Source organism: Microcaecilia unicolor, chromosome 1 (assembly GCF_901765095.1).
Source record: "Microcaecilia unicolor chromosome 1, aMicUni1.1, whole genome shotgun sequence".
Classification (NCBI taxonomy): Eukaryota; Metazoa; Chordata; class Amphibia; order Gymnophiona; family Siphonopidae; genus Microcaecilia; species Microcaecilia unicolor.
Window position 1 is genome coordinate 413596142 of NC_044031.1, and position 16442 is coordinate 413612583.

The window sequence follows — 16442 nt, forward strand, 5'->3', positions numbered from 1 at the left end:
CGAGTGCATCCTTGAGGTTCCCTCCCCAAGTCTATTTCCAGACAAAGTATGTAAGGAGGAGGGTATTGAGAAGATTAACAGCTGAGTAATTAAGGCTCCATTCATACACGATTTGTTTGGTTTAGATCTCCAAGTCCAGTGACCATTCCATGTCTTATGAGATATGGTTAATTGGCCCTTCCTAATAGCTGTCGGTTCTGATATCAGACAAAGATAATTCAATTTGAGCAAAGTTGCCAATAAATGTGGCACAGATGAGTGCTTCCATGCCACTGCTAGCGTCAGTTGAGCAGCAATAAACGTGAAGTGCCAATCTGTGCTGTGGTATCGTTATTCCAACTGGTTTGTGGTGTAGAAGGCAATGTTCCACTTGTAGGGGATACAGAATTGCTATACTAAAGCATGTACCTCTCTCCAATATTTTTGAAGAACAGGACAAATATGGTACATATCCCCAACCATACCACAGTTTGTCAACAGAGTCCCGTACCATATTTAAACAGTCTGTGTGGGGTATAATACCAACGGTACAACATTTTATGTCCATTTTCAATCAATACACTACTGACAGATATTTTAAGTAGATATTAAAACTTATTTCCCATCTCTTCCACGTATACATTGCCCCCAAATGCCTCTCTCAGCAGTGAATATAATGATCCAAGGGGGAATAAGCCATCAACAATGTTTGATAGTCGGGAGATATAGCCCTTACCTCCTTCTCCCCCCCCCTGCATAGCCCACTCTTAGTGTTTCATTAAGAATGAGATTTCCACGGGCTTTCATACAAATACATTCTTGTATTTGTCTATCGTGAAATAACTGGTGGGGTGGTAGTCCATATTCCTCCTGAAGGTCCTGGTAAGATAGTTTTCCCTCCTTCCCATATCTGTCCAAGTACATAGAGTCCTTTGCTGTCCCATTGACAATACACCCGCTCTACCTGTCCAGGTGCAAACCCAGGGGATATCTTATAGGCGTTTGTAAGAAACAAGCTGTGGTGGTGAAAACCTTTTTCCTGACACCATACCTTGTTTGCAAAGGGCTTCTAATATCTACAGGCTCTTAATAATTTCAGGATAGGAAAGCCAGGAAACCACCCACAAAGGTGTGGAACCCACCCACTGCTGTTCCATTTTTACCCACATCTTAGGGGACTGTGCTAACCATTCTGAACATCGTGATAATAGAGGAAGAAATCTAGCACCGCCACCCCCCCCCTGCTTTATAGGATGGTGCAAGGCCCTTATCCACACCCAATGTGGACATTTATTCCATATATAGCTAAATACCTTCCTTTTGAGTTTGACAAAATATTTTTGGGTACTGGAAGAGGTAATGCCATAAATAAGTATAGCAACTTGGGCGACAGCATCATTTTAATCGTGTTTATTCTTTCCAGCCATGAAATATTAAGGCCCTCCCATTTGTCTAAATCCCTAAAAAGCTCTTCTACTTTGGTGGGTAAATTAGCCGCATAAGTGATATTAGAGGTCAAATCAACTGCAAGGTATCGAATATGATGCGGTTCTCAACTGTATAGTTTGCAGTGATTCTACTCTTTCTGCATCTAAGGTAATATTTAAAATTTCAGACTTTGACATGTCTATCTTAAAGCTAGGTAGATATGTATTTATTTATTTAAAAATTTCAATTTCAAATCAACATACATAATAAAAAAGCAAAAAGACAATAACAGGCATTTTTTTTTTAATTTTTATTTTTCAACTTTTACAATAATTCTGAAAATTGCTTATAGATGCAAAAGACAACCACATAAACCATAGTACAATTATAACACAATCCCTCACCTCCCTCCCAACCCGCGAGTATACAATATTCAAAAAAGTATCAGACAAGATCAGTCCCATTCATGTTCAAACAAATATGTTTTCAGCAACTTACTGAATTGAGCCCTACTGCTACACAGTCTCAAGTAACCTGGTAACTTGTTTCAGATTTGCGGACCTGCTATTGAGAATGCAGTATTCCTTGTATTAGCATATACCACAGTTTGCAATTTCTCATTCATCAAAAACTTCAAATTTTCAAACCACAAAGCGAGCGGGTCGATGTTCCTCAATTACATCTTTAAGGTATCGAGGAACACAATCAGAATCCAGTGCTTGGTGTACCAATTGTACCACCTTGTACTGTACCCAAGCGTAAACTGGCAACCAGTGCAAAGAGTGTAAGATTGGAGATATGTGCTCAAACCTAGACACACCCACCAACAATCGGGCAGAAGCATTTTGTATCACCTGCAGTGCTTATATCTTTGATTTTGACAAACCTAAATATAACGCATTGCAGAAATCGATACATGATATCACTAAACTTTGTACTACAGATCGAAAAACACACTGTGGCAACATAGGCCATAGCTTTGTTAACAAATGAAGCTGTAACAAAAGCTGACTTAACCACCTGCAGTACCTGATCCTTCATGGACAATAAAGGATCCAAAATAATACCCAACACACGCATACGTCCCTGCATTGGTAACACAGAATCACCCAAATTCACTGACTGACATTGTAGAAGAGCTGCATCCTTTCCTACAAACATCAATTCTGTTTTTACCAAAACAGAAGGAGGAGCCTAGTGGTTAGGGTGGTGGACTTTGGTCCTGGGGAACTGAGGAACTGAGTTTAATTCCCACTTCAGGCACAGGCAGCTCCTTGTGACTCTGGGCAAGTCACTTAACCCTCCATTGCCCCCCATGTAAGTCGCATTGAGCCTGCCATGAGTGGGAAAGCGTGGGGTACAAATGTAAAAAAAAACAAAAAACCATCCATTTCTGTAGAGCAGACATAAAATCACTCAATCATTCAATCAATCCTATGTATCCTCCTTGAAATGGAAAAAAGAAGTGTACATCATCAGCATAGATCCTATACTCAATCTTCAAATTCCTGAAAACTTTACCCAATGAAGCCATATAGATGTTAAATAATAAGGCAGAAAGTGCAGATCCTTGTGGCACTCCCTTAGTAACTGGCATCCCTATAGATACCTCTCCCATACTAATGGCTTGTATCTGATGACCCTTCAAAAAGGAAGTAAACCAATTCCAAACTACTCCTCCAATCCATATTCCTTTAAGTTTCGATAACAAAAGATCAATATCAACTGTACCGAACGCTGATGACACATCCAAAGAAACAAGGCAAAATATATAGCGTTCATTGGTCCCCTGCTTTAATACATCTAAAGTTTCAACACTATGGCCTTCCCTAAAACCATATTGATAATCATCTAAACACTATGTCAACTATACACATTCCTTCAATTGTCGAAGAACAGTTTTTTCAATTTCCTTCAATATTATGGAAACCACAGTGATCAGTCTATAATTACTTAATTCAGATACATTTAAATGTTCATCCTTTAGAAGTGATTTAACTGTAGAAATCTTGCATTTTCTTGGCACCATCCCAGAAGATAATGATTTCTCCACAATCAGAGATAATGTTGGAGCTACTGCTAATGCCAAACCCCTAATGACTGCAGCTGATCAAAGATCAATCAAAGATTTTGTAGGTGTTGAGGAAAATACAACTTTAGCTGCCTCTTGTTCTGTCGGTCAATCAAAGTCGGTTCAAACATCACTAACTGTCTCAGTATCAAGCATACCTATATTCGTAGTGGCTACCAATGATTTTTTCTAAATTACCCACCTTCTGCAATAGATACGCAGCAAAGTCCGCAGGAGCAGGGCCCCACGCTTCAGCTGCACCTCCAGATGTGTCGGGGAATTATGTGGGGTCTGTAAGCGTAAGTAAGACATCATCTGCAAATAGTTGTAGATTATATTCCTCTGTTCCCCACCAAAACCCAGGGACTGTTGTTGAATGGCTTGTGCTAACAGTTCAATAACAATAGCAAACAATGTCATCTGCTCAATACTTGATTTTGGTATTCTGATTTTTGCTTGGTATCTTTATGAAGTGATGTGACAGGTACTCCCCCCCCCCCCTTTTTTTTTCTAGGAAGGATAGGGAAGAGGGTATGTTCAGATTTGAAGTTGTTGGTCACATGACATTTCTATCTTATATGTTGTATTTTTGGCTTTGTAAATCTCAATAAAGATACTTTACGAAAAAAAAAAAAAAAAAACCAAACAGCAATGGGGATAAATCACACACCTGTCTTTATCCCTCTGTGTAAAGCAAAAGAGGGTATATAGGTTCCATTAATTTTTATACAGGCTTCCAGCCGAGCATAGATCTGGTGAAGTAATGTATTAAAACGGCCAGAAAATCCCATTTCCCCCAAAAGCTCAAACATAAGGGACCAATGAACCCTATCAAATGCCTTCTCGGCGTCTAATGACAGTAAATGCATAGGAATTTGATCCCAGGTGGCCTGCTAGATAAGATGTAGGGCTCTACGAACATTATCATAAGTCTGCTGGCCTAACACAAAGCCGGATTTGATCACTATGAATCAAATAAGGCAACACTCATTGTAAGATCCGGGCTAAGCTTTTTGTGAACAATTTATAGTCTGTATTCCGTAATGAGATGGGTCTATAGGAGGCACAAAATTGGGGGTTCTTCCTGGTTTGGAAAGTACAGATATAGCCGTCAGTCTCCAAGAGTCAGTCAAGTACTTCCTGTTTCCAAATAATTGAATACGTAATGCAACAATGGGGTCAAATGCTTGCCAAAGCATTTATAGTACTTATTCATAAAACCATCCAGCCCTGGGGCCTTTCCAGCAGACAAAGTCTTCATAACCCAATATATCTCATCTAATTGGATAGGGTGGGGCAAAGTCTCATTATTAGAAGCTAATAGCTGAGGAATGTTGAGAGGGTTTAAATATGACTGTATCTCCTCTGCTGTGGGGGAAATATCCGGGGTATAAAGTTGTTCATAATAACGAATAGAAGTATCCCTGAAGCCTGCAGTGGAAGTATGGAGTGATTCTCTATCATCCTGAATAGAGTTTATCTGAGACTGCGCTGCCCTTTTTTATAGTGCAACTTTTTTTGATGGCAACACACAACAGCTACATCAGCATCATATGGATACATAAAAGCAGTGCGTTTTTTTCACAGCGAAAAAGGTGCCATTACTCAAATGCCAGGCCACCTTTTAGCGGTGTAGTGATCACTGAGAGAACTACCCCTCAATAGCCAGGCCCCTGGCAGTCAGTCACGGAATCTATGACAAGGCAGAATTGGTGTGTAGAGCCTGAGATTGTTCATTAAAACTTAGTGACCATGGGTCAGTTTTAGCAGACAGTGGAAAAGGTGCCGGTACTCAGTACCCCCCAACTACCCTCTCGAAAAAGCCCTGCATAAAAGTAAGTATAAAAGCAAGCACATGGTAACAAAGGCATAATAGCCATCATCAAAACTTTTGAGCAATCTATTTCCCCCCACCCTGCTTCCCAATACAATTCCCACCTTCTATTAGAAGCCCAGGAAACAAAAAAACAAGTGAGAGTGAACGAAATGAGAAAGGGCCAAAATTATACATATTCAAGGTTGAACTCTTCAATCGTGTCAAAGAATCAAATCCTCCCTCTACTCTCTCTTCCCCATGTGAATCAAACAAGCCAAATGAACAACTGTAGAATCCAACAAGCAACACATTCACTCACTTAGATATCCAAAGCAGCTGACAACACCCCCCACACAAAAATTAAAAAGCAAATAAAATTAAAAAAAAAAAATGTATAGCCAATATTAGTCACCTACTACCAAAGCAAAAAAAAACAAAACAAAAAACCAAAACGAAAGGATGTATTGTTACCCCTTTCATCAGTGCATAAAGGATCCTAACAACAACCTATAAGAGGAGGAAAAAAAAGAAAAGCAGAACACATTTCTATATTACAAACCCAAGGTGTGCATGTTAAGGGGACTCCTCTCACGAAGAAGAAGCATATTATGAAAACCCCTCCAAAAACAAAGGGACGAAAGAAAAAATTAAAAAGTATTTAAAATTAAACTCTGTGCTTCCCTTTTTTTAAAAATTTAATTTATGAGCTAAAAGGCGGCTGACTCGATTACCAAATTCAGAATGAATGTTGCACTTGCTGCAAAGTTGTCACCACAACACTCATACAGCTCAAACCTGAGATCATGCAAGTTCACTCCCTTCTTTGAAGGTTGTTCCCAAGACTTCAACTCGATTTTCTAGGACCATTATTTTTTCCTGCAAGTCCTACTCCTTAGTCTCCAGTGTATTTTTGACATGGGCCTGCAAAGCAATAAGTTTCCCCCAAATGGCTGCCTTATGCCCTTCCCAAAGTGTAATTGGATTGATCTCCCCAGTATCATTATTATGTATATATTCTAAAAGATCTCTCTCCACGTGGCTCACATTGGCTGGGTCTTGCAAGAGTCCGTTCCCCCCCCCCCCCCCCCCAATTCACCCCCACTGAAAGCTTCAGCTGCACTGGAGAATGATCGCACCATGTACAGGGGCATATACAAAGGCCTGAGTACGCCGTTATATTGCTGAATCCCTAAGCCAATAATCAGTATGAGAGTAAGTTTTGTACACTGCTGAGTGAAATGTGTATTCCTTCTCCCAAGGAAAGGAGGCTCTCCATAGATCTACCAGGCCCCATTGAGCCATGAAAGCCTTAAATGCTCACCTATCCTTTTGGGCATAAGTGGCTGCTCGTGAGAAATTGTCCAACTTAGACTCAACTTAGATTAAAGTTGCCCCCTATTAAAATATTATCTTGGGCATATTTTAAAAGTACCGGACTTAGTCCTTGTAAAATACCCCTTGGTCTTCATTTGGAGCATAGACATTAAGAAAAGTATAAGTTTTATAGAACGTAATTGGACTGTGAGGAGAAGATATTGTTTCTCTTTATCCCTCGCTACCTTCTGAACCATACATGTGTACTTATAGGAAAAAGCTATCAATTCTCCCCTTTTAGACAATATTGGAGGCATAGTGTATGTTGGGATATTTAATATGCAGGAAGCAAGTGAGTCTCCTGAACAAATGCTATTGCTGCATTTGACCTCTCAAGCTGTTTGAATAAGAGCTGTCATCTAGATGGTGAATTAAGGTCTCTAATGTTGTAACTTATCAAAATTTTCCTTTGCGTTAGCAGTAGATGAAACCAGAGACTTGTGGGTTGTGTCCATCTTCCAGCAGGTGGAGATAGAGCACTGAACTGAACTGTGCCTTATAGGACATATTGTTTTTTTGCTAGCCAGGATGTAATAGGGGACTTCTACAAACTGAAGAGTAGCAAATCTCCTGGAACGGATGGTATTCATCCCGGAGTACTGATGGAACTGAAAAATGAGCTTGCGGAGCTATTGTTAGTAATATGTAATTTATCCTTAAAATCGAGCTTGGTATTCATCCCAGAGTACTGATAGAACTGAAAAATGAGCTTGCGGCGCTATTGTTAGTAATATGTAATTTATCCTTAAAATCGAGCGTGGTACTGGAAGATTGGAGGTAGTTTGTCAAACGCCTTTTGAAAATCCAGATACACAGTATCAACCGGCTCACCTTTATCCACATGTTTGTTCACTCCTTCAAAGAAATGTAGTAGATTGGTGAGGCAAGATTTCCCTTCACTAAATCCATGTTGACTTTGTCTCATTAATCCATGCTTTTGAATATGCTTTGTAATTTTGTTCTTAATAGTAGTCTCTACCATTTTCCCCAGCACCGACGTAAGACTCACCGGTCTATAATTTCCCGGATCTCCTCTGGAACCTTTTTTAAAAATTGGAATTACATTGGCCACCCTCCAATCTTCCGGTACCACGCTTGATTTTAAGGGTAAATTACATATTACTAACAACAGCTCCGCAAGCTCATTTTTCAGTTCTATCAGTACTCTGGGATGAATACCATCCGGTCCAGGAGATTTGCTACTCTTCAGTTTGTAGAACTGCCCCATTACATCCTCCAGGTTCACAGAGAATTCATTAAGTTTCTCCGACTCGTCAGCTTCAAATACCATTTATGGCACCGGTATCCCACCCAAATCTTCCTCGGTGAAGACTAAAGCAAAGAATTCATTTAATCTCTCTGCTACGGCTTTGTCTTCCCTGATCGCCCCTTTTACTCCTCGGTCATCTAGCGGTCCAACCAATTCTTTTGCCAGCTTCCTGCTTTATACCTAAAAAAAGTTTTACTATGTGTTTTTGCCTCCAACGCAATCTTTTTTTCGAAGTCCCGCTTAGCCTTCCTTATCAGCGCTTTGCATTTGACTTGACATTCCTTATGCTGTTTCTTATTATTTTCAGTCGGTTCCTTCTTCCATTTTCTGAAGGATTTTCTTTTAGCTCTAATAGCTTCCTTCACCTCACTTTTTAACCATGCTGGCTGTCGTTTGGTCTTCCATCCTTCTTTTTTAATACACGAAATATATTTGACTTGGGCTTCCAGGATGGTGTTTTTGAACAGCATCCACGCCTGATGTAAATTTTTGACCCTCGCAGCCGCTCCTCTAAGTTTTTTTTTTTCATTGTTCTCATTTTTATCATAGTCTCCTTTTTTAAACGCTAACGTATTTGATTCCCTATGTATACTTCAAAGCTAATATCAAATCTGATCATATTATGATTACTGTTATCAAGCGGCCCCAGCACCATTACCTCCCACACCAGATCATGCGCTCCACTAAGGACTAGGTCTAGAATTTTTCCTTCTCTCGTCGGCTCGTGTACCAGCTGCTCCATAAAGCTGTCCTTGATTTCATCAAGGAATTTTACCTCCCTAGCGTGCCCCGATGTTACATTTACCCAGTCAATATCGGGGTAATTGAAATCACCCATTATTATTGTGTTGCCCAGTTTGTTTTGTCCCTAATTTCCTTTAACATTTCTGCATCCGTCTGTTCATCCTGGCCAGGCGGACGGTAGTACACTCCTATCACTATCCTTTTCCCCTTTACACATGGAATTTCAATTCACAGTGATTCCAAGAAGTGTTTCGTTTCCTGCAGAATTTTCAATCTATTTGATTCAAGGCTATCCTTAATATACAATGCTATCCTTCCACCAATTCGATCCACCCTATCACTACGATATAATTTGTACCCCGGTATGACAGTGTCCCACTGGTTATCCTCCTTCCACTAGGTCTCAGAGATTCCTATTATATCTAATTTTTCATTTAGTGCCATATATTCTAATTATTTCTTAGGCTCCTGGCATTCGCATATAGACATTTCAAAGTATGTATGTTGTTCCTATTTTCATGATGATTAGTACTTGACAGTATTAATTTGCAATCTTTTGTCTGATTTTTAGTTTTATTTAGGGACACCTGATCTACTACGGTCTCTTTTGCAACCTCACTGTCAAGATACCCTATCTTCCCTGTTTTGGTGATACCTTTGAAAGATACCTTATCCCGAACCATGTGCTTTTGAGCAACTGTTGGCCTTCCCCCGTTTCTAGTTTAAAAGCTGCTCTATCTCCTTTTTAAATGCTGATGCCAGAAGCCTGGTCCCACCCTTTTGCACGGACAAGCTTGTTTCTGGCTCTTCAGGACGGCTTTCCTCCACTCCTCGTCCCTCCTAATAATGGGGGTCCTGGCTTACTCGTCCATATGCCTGGAATAGACTTTCTGAGCTGGTATGTCACGCTCCATCTCTGGCCATCTTCAAATCTAGGCTAAAAAGCCCACCTTTTTGATGCTGCTTTTAACTCTTAACCCTTACTCACTTGTTCAGTACCCTTATTTTATCATCCCTACCTTAGTAATTCCCTTATCTCTTATTTGTCCTGTTTTTCTGTCCTCATTAGATTGTAAGCTCTGTCGAGCAGGGACTGTCTCTTCATGTTAAATGTACAGCGCTACGTACCTCTACTAGCGCTATAGAAATGATATGTAGTAGTAGATTCCTATATGGGGATAGCTGTCTCTCTTTTACAACAAGTGGGCCAAGATTACATTGGACCAGTGGGTCTTAGAGCTTGTTTGAGACGGCTACAAACTAGAATTCTCTTCTCTCGCCGTTGATTTTTTTCTTGGCCTCCTTGTGTGTTGCTGCCCGCAAGTGGGTGGCTGTGTGCTCCACGCTGTTGCAGTTGGGGGCATTGATTCTTGTTTCCCCTCTAGAATGGGGGTATGGTTTCTGTTCTATTTGTTTTGTGGTGCCAAAGAAAAGGGGCTCTGCTTGTCTTCCATTTTCCGAATGGAAATTCTGCGGTCAGTCATTGTGGTGGTTCAGCCAGGTGAGTTTCTTACAATGCTCGATCTCTATTTGCATATCCCTATCTGGCCTCTGCACCAGTGTTTCTCTGCTTTACGATTATTAGGCAGCACTTTCAGTTCTGGGCGATGCCGTTAAGCCTGGCCAAAGCCCCACGCACCTTTTCCAAGATCATGGTAGTAGTGGCGGGGGCCTTGAGACGGGAAGGCATCAGGATTGATCCCTTTCTTGGTGATTGGCTTATCTGTGCCTTGTCAGCTCAGGAGAGTATGCAGGCCACTTCTCGAGTGGTGGTTTTTCTGCAGTCCTTGGGTTGGATTGTCAATGTGGCCAAGAGTCACCTGGTTCCCATGCAGACTCTGGAATGGTACCTGGGGGTCCTCTTTGACACCGCCATGGCAGGGTCTTTCTGACAGAACAATGACACCTCAAGCTGCAGGAGCAGATTCGCCTTTTGCAGCAGGTGTCTGCGCCCAGGGTCTGGGATTATGTCAAGGTCTTGGGGTCCATGGCTGCGTCTCTGGAGGAGGTTCTATGAGCTTGTGCTCACATGTGGCCCCTTCAGCAGTCTGTGCTGAGCCAGTGGTCTCTGTTGTTGGAGGACTGCGTGTAGCACCTGTCTTAGCAGCCCAGGGCTCGTCTCAGCCTCCACTGGTGGTTACGTGATAACAGTCTGTTGTGCGGCGCTCCTCTAGCCTCTCCAGACTGGAAGGTGGTGATCACTGATGCGTCTGTCAGGATGGGGGGGGGGCCACACTGTTGCTCTCAGTATGCACAAGATCTCTGGTCCGCAATGTAGGCCCAATAGTACATCAGCAGGGTGGAGCTATGGGCAGTTCATCAGGGTCTTCTGGCCTTCCAGTCTGTTATGGAAGGAGGGAGGTGTCCTTTGTGGCTTCAGTCCTTGTGGCGTGGGTTTCGGCTTCCCACCCAATTTAGGAACTGCTTCTCTGTCTTTTGGTTAAAAGAAGAAGGGTAGATAGTGGGGTCCCCAGGGGTCTGTGCTGGAACCACTGCTTTTTATCATATTTATAAATAATCTAGAGATGGGAGTAACTTTGAACAACTTTCTGTCAGCAGCAAATTTAATTACCTCAAAGGTTACTCCCATCTCTAGATCATTTATAAACATGTTAAAAAGCAGCAGTACCAGCACAGACCCCTGGAGAACCCCACTATCTACCCTTCTTCATTGAGAATACTGACCATTTAACCCTACTGTCTGTTTTCTATCTTCTAACCAGTTTTTAATCCACAATAGAACACTACCTCCTTCCCATCAAAGCAGTTTATAGGGGCTAGTGGTTGGGAGGTGGGGCTAGTGCTGAGCAGACTTCTACAGTCTGTGCCCTGAAAATGGCAGATACAAATCAAGGTCAGGTATACACATAAAGTAGCACATATGAGTTTATCTTGTTGGGCAGACTGGATGGACCGTACAGGTCTTTTTCTGCCATCACTTACTATGTTTATGTTACATTAAAATAGTATTAAAAAAAAAGTGAGTGAAAAGGAACACCAATGGAAATAGGAAAGATCACAATCATACCACACAATAAAGGAAGCTAAAACAAAAGCAGACAAAGAGCCCTACAGTAATTGCATCAGTATACAGGTCCATCCTGTATCAACCAATGGGCCTAAGTGAGATTCCGAATGTGAGTTGAAAAAAATGTGTTGTAAGAAGCATTTTAAACCTGGTAAACAACAGTTTTGACCTTGTGGGTGTTGGTATATCATTGCACAGTTTTGAGGCTAAGAAAAAAAAAAGCTGAATTTCTGGTTGATTCATAGTGAGTCTTTTTTGGTGGGGGAAGAATTAAAAGGTATGCATCTATAGAGTGGAAAGTTTGATTTGCTGTATATGGAATTACCAGAAATCATATATAGTGATGGTTCAAGATGGAGTGCCTTATGCACAATACACAGAATTTTAATTGAGATGCAGTATTTTACTGGTAACCAATGTAACTGAATTAGTAATGGAGACATGTTCATGTAGATTTTGCTTTGACTGTGCAAACCCCATCGGTAAATAGTGGCCATGCAGTTTGCACAAGGGCAGGCAAGTTATTGTCCTAATGCACTGCCAATTTAGAATGCACTTATCTGTTCTGAATAAATTAATTTGTTGGTAGGGACATAGATACTGTTGAACAAGCCCAGCTAAAAGCCCGGGACCACCACCTGTTGAACTGCTCTTCGTCCCTGCTGTCTGGCATCTCTTTCTCTGCCCCCCCCCCCCCCCATGAGTCCGGTATCTCTCTCAGACCCCACCTTCCTAACATTGTGTTAAACTCACATTGAAAGCAGGTAACCTCCAGCTGGCTGTGCTAGGGCATTTCCTCTGCCACATCTTACCTCCTCTGATGTAACTTTCTGTGGGTGGGATGCGGCAGAGGAGAGACCCTGGCAGGGCTGGCTGGAGGCCACCTGATTTCATGACTTCTGCTGCTGGCGTGAGTTTGGAAGTCCACAGGAAGTGGGGCAGAGAGAGACACTGGACCCCTGGAGAGTGGGGGTGGATAAATGCTGGGCCTGTGGAGTATGGGTAGAGAGATAGAGATACCAGGCCTGTGGGGTGGGGACAAAAGATGTTAGACCCAGAGGGAGGGGAATAGGGGGAGAGATGCTAGACCTGGAAACCACCAGAGGGAAGAGAGAGAGACCCCGACCTAAAAGGGGAGAAACAGGGGGAGAGATGCACCAGGGGGGAGGGTGCGGAGAGAAGATAGACAGTATGACCAGAGGGGAGATGCTAGACCAATGAGGGAGGGAAGGGAGAGAGAGAGATGCCGGACCAATGTGGTAGGGCGATCAATGTGGGAGAGAGTAAGAGGGTATGGGAGGAAGGGAAGCAAAAGGGGAGAAGCTGGACACGGGGAAGGACAGGGATACAAGTGATGCTGGACATAGAGCATAGGGATGAGGAGATGCTGGACAGAGTAAAATAGGGACATGAGAGATGCTGAATATGGTGGGAAGATGGGGAAGAAGATAGGGACACAGAGAGCAGATGCTGAACATGGGGGGGGGGGGGGGGGGGATAGAGACCAGGACATAAAGGGAGATGCTGGACACAATGGATAAGGGACACAGAAGGAAGATGGATGGTGAACATAAAGAAATGTTAAAAGTTCAGGGGACCTTGGAAAGAGAACTAAGAAAACAGAGAAAAGCAGAAAAGAGACACTGGGACCAAAGTAATGCTGAGTGTTTTTTTTCTGAATTTATTAATTGTAATATGTTAGCTTTAGGAAATATGTATCTTTGATATCTTAACTTTCGATTTCTACTTCTGTTACTATGACAGGATTTATATATAGGTCTGGAATGTGTTTGCCTTTTGCATGGTTTGTTTACTGGACCTCTGAAGGGGTTCTCCCTCCTCTATGCACCCCGCTGCTCCACTACCTTGAGAGAGATGGTGTTATAGCCCATTCAGTCCTAGTTCTGCTATTGTCAGCCAGAACTTGTGTGTAAATTTGTACCATAAGCAGGGTTGGTACATGGGCATTAAGCATCCTGGATACATCTTCAGCCTTGCACACCTCTTGTTCTCCCCACATATTCAGTATCCTCTTCTTTTTTGGTGGCAGCTCTGCCTCTCTCCTTCAGCATGGTCCTGACAAAACATTTCTTCCTCTACCTCTGCCCAGCATTTATCCTCCTGTGTGTCCTCTCTGTTGCGCTGTGTTGCTGTCTTCTGTGTCAGCCCTTACCCCTGGGCCCCAGCATCCTCCTCTCTTTATATCCCCATACTGATTTATCTGCGTATTGCAAGATGGTAGAATCTGAATTTGTAATCTATTGCAGGAGTGGGAAGTTTCATAGTGAAAAATAACTGTGGTCTTGTCTTGGGTCAAGTGGCTCAGGGTGATCTTATTGTAGCAGTTTTAAACATATATTAATATGGTCTGTTGCTGAAAGAAACCTCTTTGGCTGTGCTTTCTCAGGAGCACTGCAGCAGGGGGTAGGTTTGGAAGACATTCAATACAAATGTAACAACAATAATTTTCCTATTTTTTTGAAGGTACTCCTTGCATGTATTTATAATGGTGGTACTCAGCTATAGCATAATGATCCATGCAAGCTCTTCCAGCGTACACAGGTATGTACACCTGTATTTTTAATTAGAGCCTGAATGTTTGTAATTGAAAGGTAAGACTTTGATATTAAAATTGGGGAATTGTAGAATGGGTTTTTTGTCCTGCTGCACTGCTGTTGCTGGTTAACCATGAAGTAAAGGAAAAATGAAAGTAACTCCAGCAGCTGGGACAGTATCCAATAAGGCAGATTACAGAAGGCTTCTGACTCTGAGAGGGAGCATGATTCAGGGCTTGCTTTTGAAATTTTAGTTGGTTGGGGTCTGAGTTTTATGAGCTGGATGGGAAGGAAGGAGTTGGGTGTTCCTCAGGAATTAGGGTTAGAGCAGACTGAATGAGGAAAAATGTTGAGAATGCCACAGATTCATCTCAGTTTAATGGCTGGTGCAGAGAAACAAGAGTAGAGTTTCAGATCAGGGATGGTGTAGGAAATTAAAAACAAATCAGATTGTTCATAGAACTTTTTAGGGTGTGGAAAGGGGTGGGATCAGCTTAATAGTTCTTTGCTGCGTCATGAGGGCTAGGGAGGGAAACTGTTGATAGAACCCTCCTTGTCTTCCTTGCCAGTAGAGAGAGAGAGAGTCTATGTTACTCTGCCAAAGGACTGCGTCGCAAGTGCCTGTAACTTAGAATATGCTAGCTACTGTCAAATTATTCTTATACCCATGGTATACTTGGACTGGACTTCACACTGCAAGTTGAGAATTCAGAGAGCATGCAGTTATTATTGTCAGAGCTGTGGAAGCCTGTGCTAGCATGAGGATGTGTAGAGGTGAGGTGTAGGATTAGGGCATAGAGTAGTAGGTCCAGGGCAAGGAAATCTATATGGTAGAAAATCCATCAGAAGTCTGATTATATAGCCTTTATTTTAATTAAAAAAGTAAATTCTTTAGAGGTTTTTTTTACTAATGTGGGCTCATGGATTTAACACACACTAACGAATTAGTACACTTTAAGTGCTGTACCTCCCATAGGTATACAATGGGCTGTGCGATATTTAGCATGCACTAAATCCATTAGCACGGCTTAGTAAAAGGATCCCTTATTGTCTTGGCCAGTTATTCCCAACCTAGTCCTCAGGGCACACCTAGCCCCATTGTGTTTTCAGGATATGCATAATGAATATGCATGAGTTAGATAAGTGTTTCTTAAGTCCAGTCCTGGAGTACCTCTTGCCAGTTAGGTTTTCAGAATATCCACAATGAATATGCATGAACTTGATCTGCATACACTGCCTCCATTACATGCAAATCTCTTTCATGCATATTCATCGTGGATATCCTCATAATCTGACTGGCAAAGGTACTCCAGGACCGGACTTGGGAAACACTGATGCCCAGATGATCAAAAGTCCCACGCTGTTCCAAACAGTGCTCTAAAAATAGCTCTGGAACAGCATGGGGCTTTATCGTCCCTATGATCAGAGATAATAGCATGCAAATTTATGCGCACTTTTATCTCTGATCATAGGGTAAAGTGTGTGGGGATTGTGCCTGAGCATGCACTCAGGCACAATCCTCCTGCACTTGTTTGATAGGTCTGGGCTATCAAAAGTCCAGACCTGTCAAATACAGGGGCTGGAGGTCCGTGGGACGACCAGACCACAAATAGCATGGCCCTGTTGGCCTAGTGCCCCCACCGAACTCCCACTCCAAGCCAACAACACGGGGGCTGGAGGTCCAGCGGACCTCCAGTCCCCCTGACTGTCCTCCCGATACAAGAGTGGAGCCCTGCCCAGCACATCCCAGGATGCATAGGGCTGGGCGCCACCATTTTCAAGGTGGCGCTGCTGAAAGAGGAGGGAGTGTACCTCCCTTCTCCAACAAAGGTGTGGGGGGTGGGGAAGAGGGCCGCTAAACCACCAGATTGGGGGTGTTTGATTTGTGGCCCACTGGGTCACCAGGGCTTTTTTGCGGGGGGGGGGGGATGCTAGGGGGGGTAGGGGGGATCAGGGGGACTGGAGGTCATTGGCTGGGGGTCGGAGTTCCTGGGGGGGGGGGCTTCTGTGTGTGTGTGGGGTTTGTAGTGGGGGGAATGGGGGCCTGTTAGCATGCAGATGCATTCTGGATAGGGCTCAATATTCCTCCCCAATGGTCTGCAAACCCTAATGCCAGCTCTGAGCTGGTGTAGGGTTTGCTGCGGACAGCGTGCCAATGTTTGGCACGTTGTTTGCTA

At 42.7% G+C, this 16442-nt stretch overlaps 1 protein-coding gene across 3 annotated transcripts in view; it reads left to right on the plus strand.

Moving 5' to 3' along the window:
• Positions 1–16442, plus strand: part of MBOAT1 (membrane bound O-acyltransferase domain containing 1) — a 216051-nt gene that overhangs the window by 63330 nt on the left and 136279 nt on the right. For 2 of the 3 annotated variants that reach the window (XM_030211557.1, XM_030211574.1), the window contains exon 3: positions 14195–14272. The exons of the other annotated variant lie outside the window; for it this stretch is intronic. In XM_030211557.1, coding sequence (XP_030067417.1) covers positions 14195–14272 — 78 coding nt within the window. The remainder of the gene's footprint in view (positions 1–14194; positions 14273–16442) is intronic. 3 annotated transcript variants of the gene reach the window in all.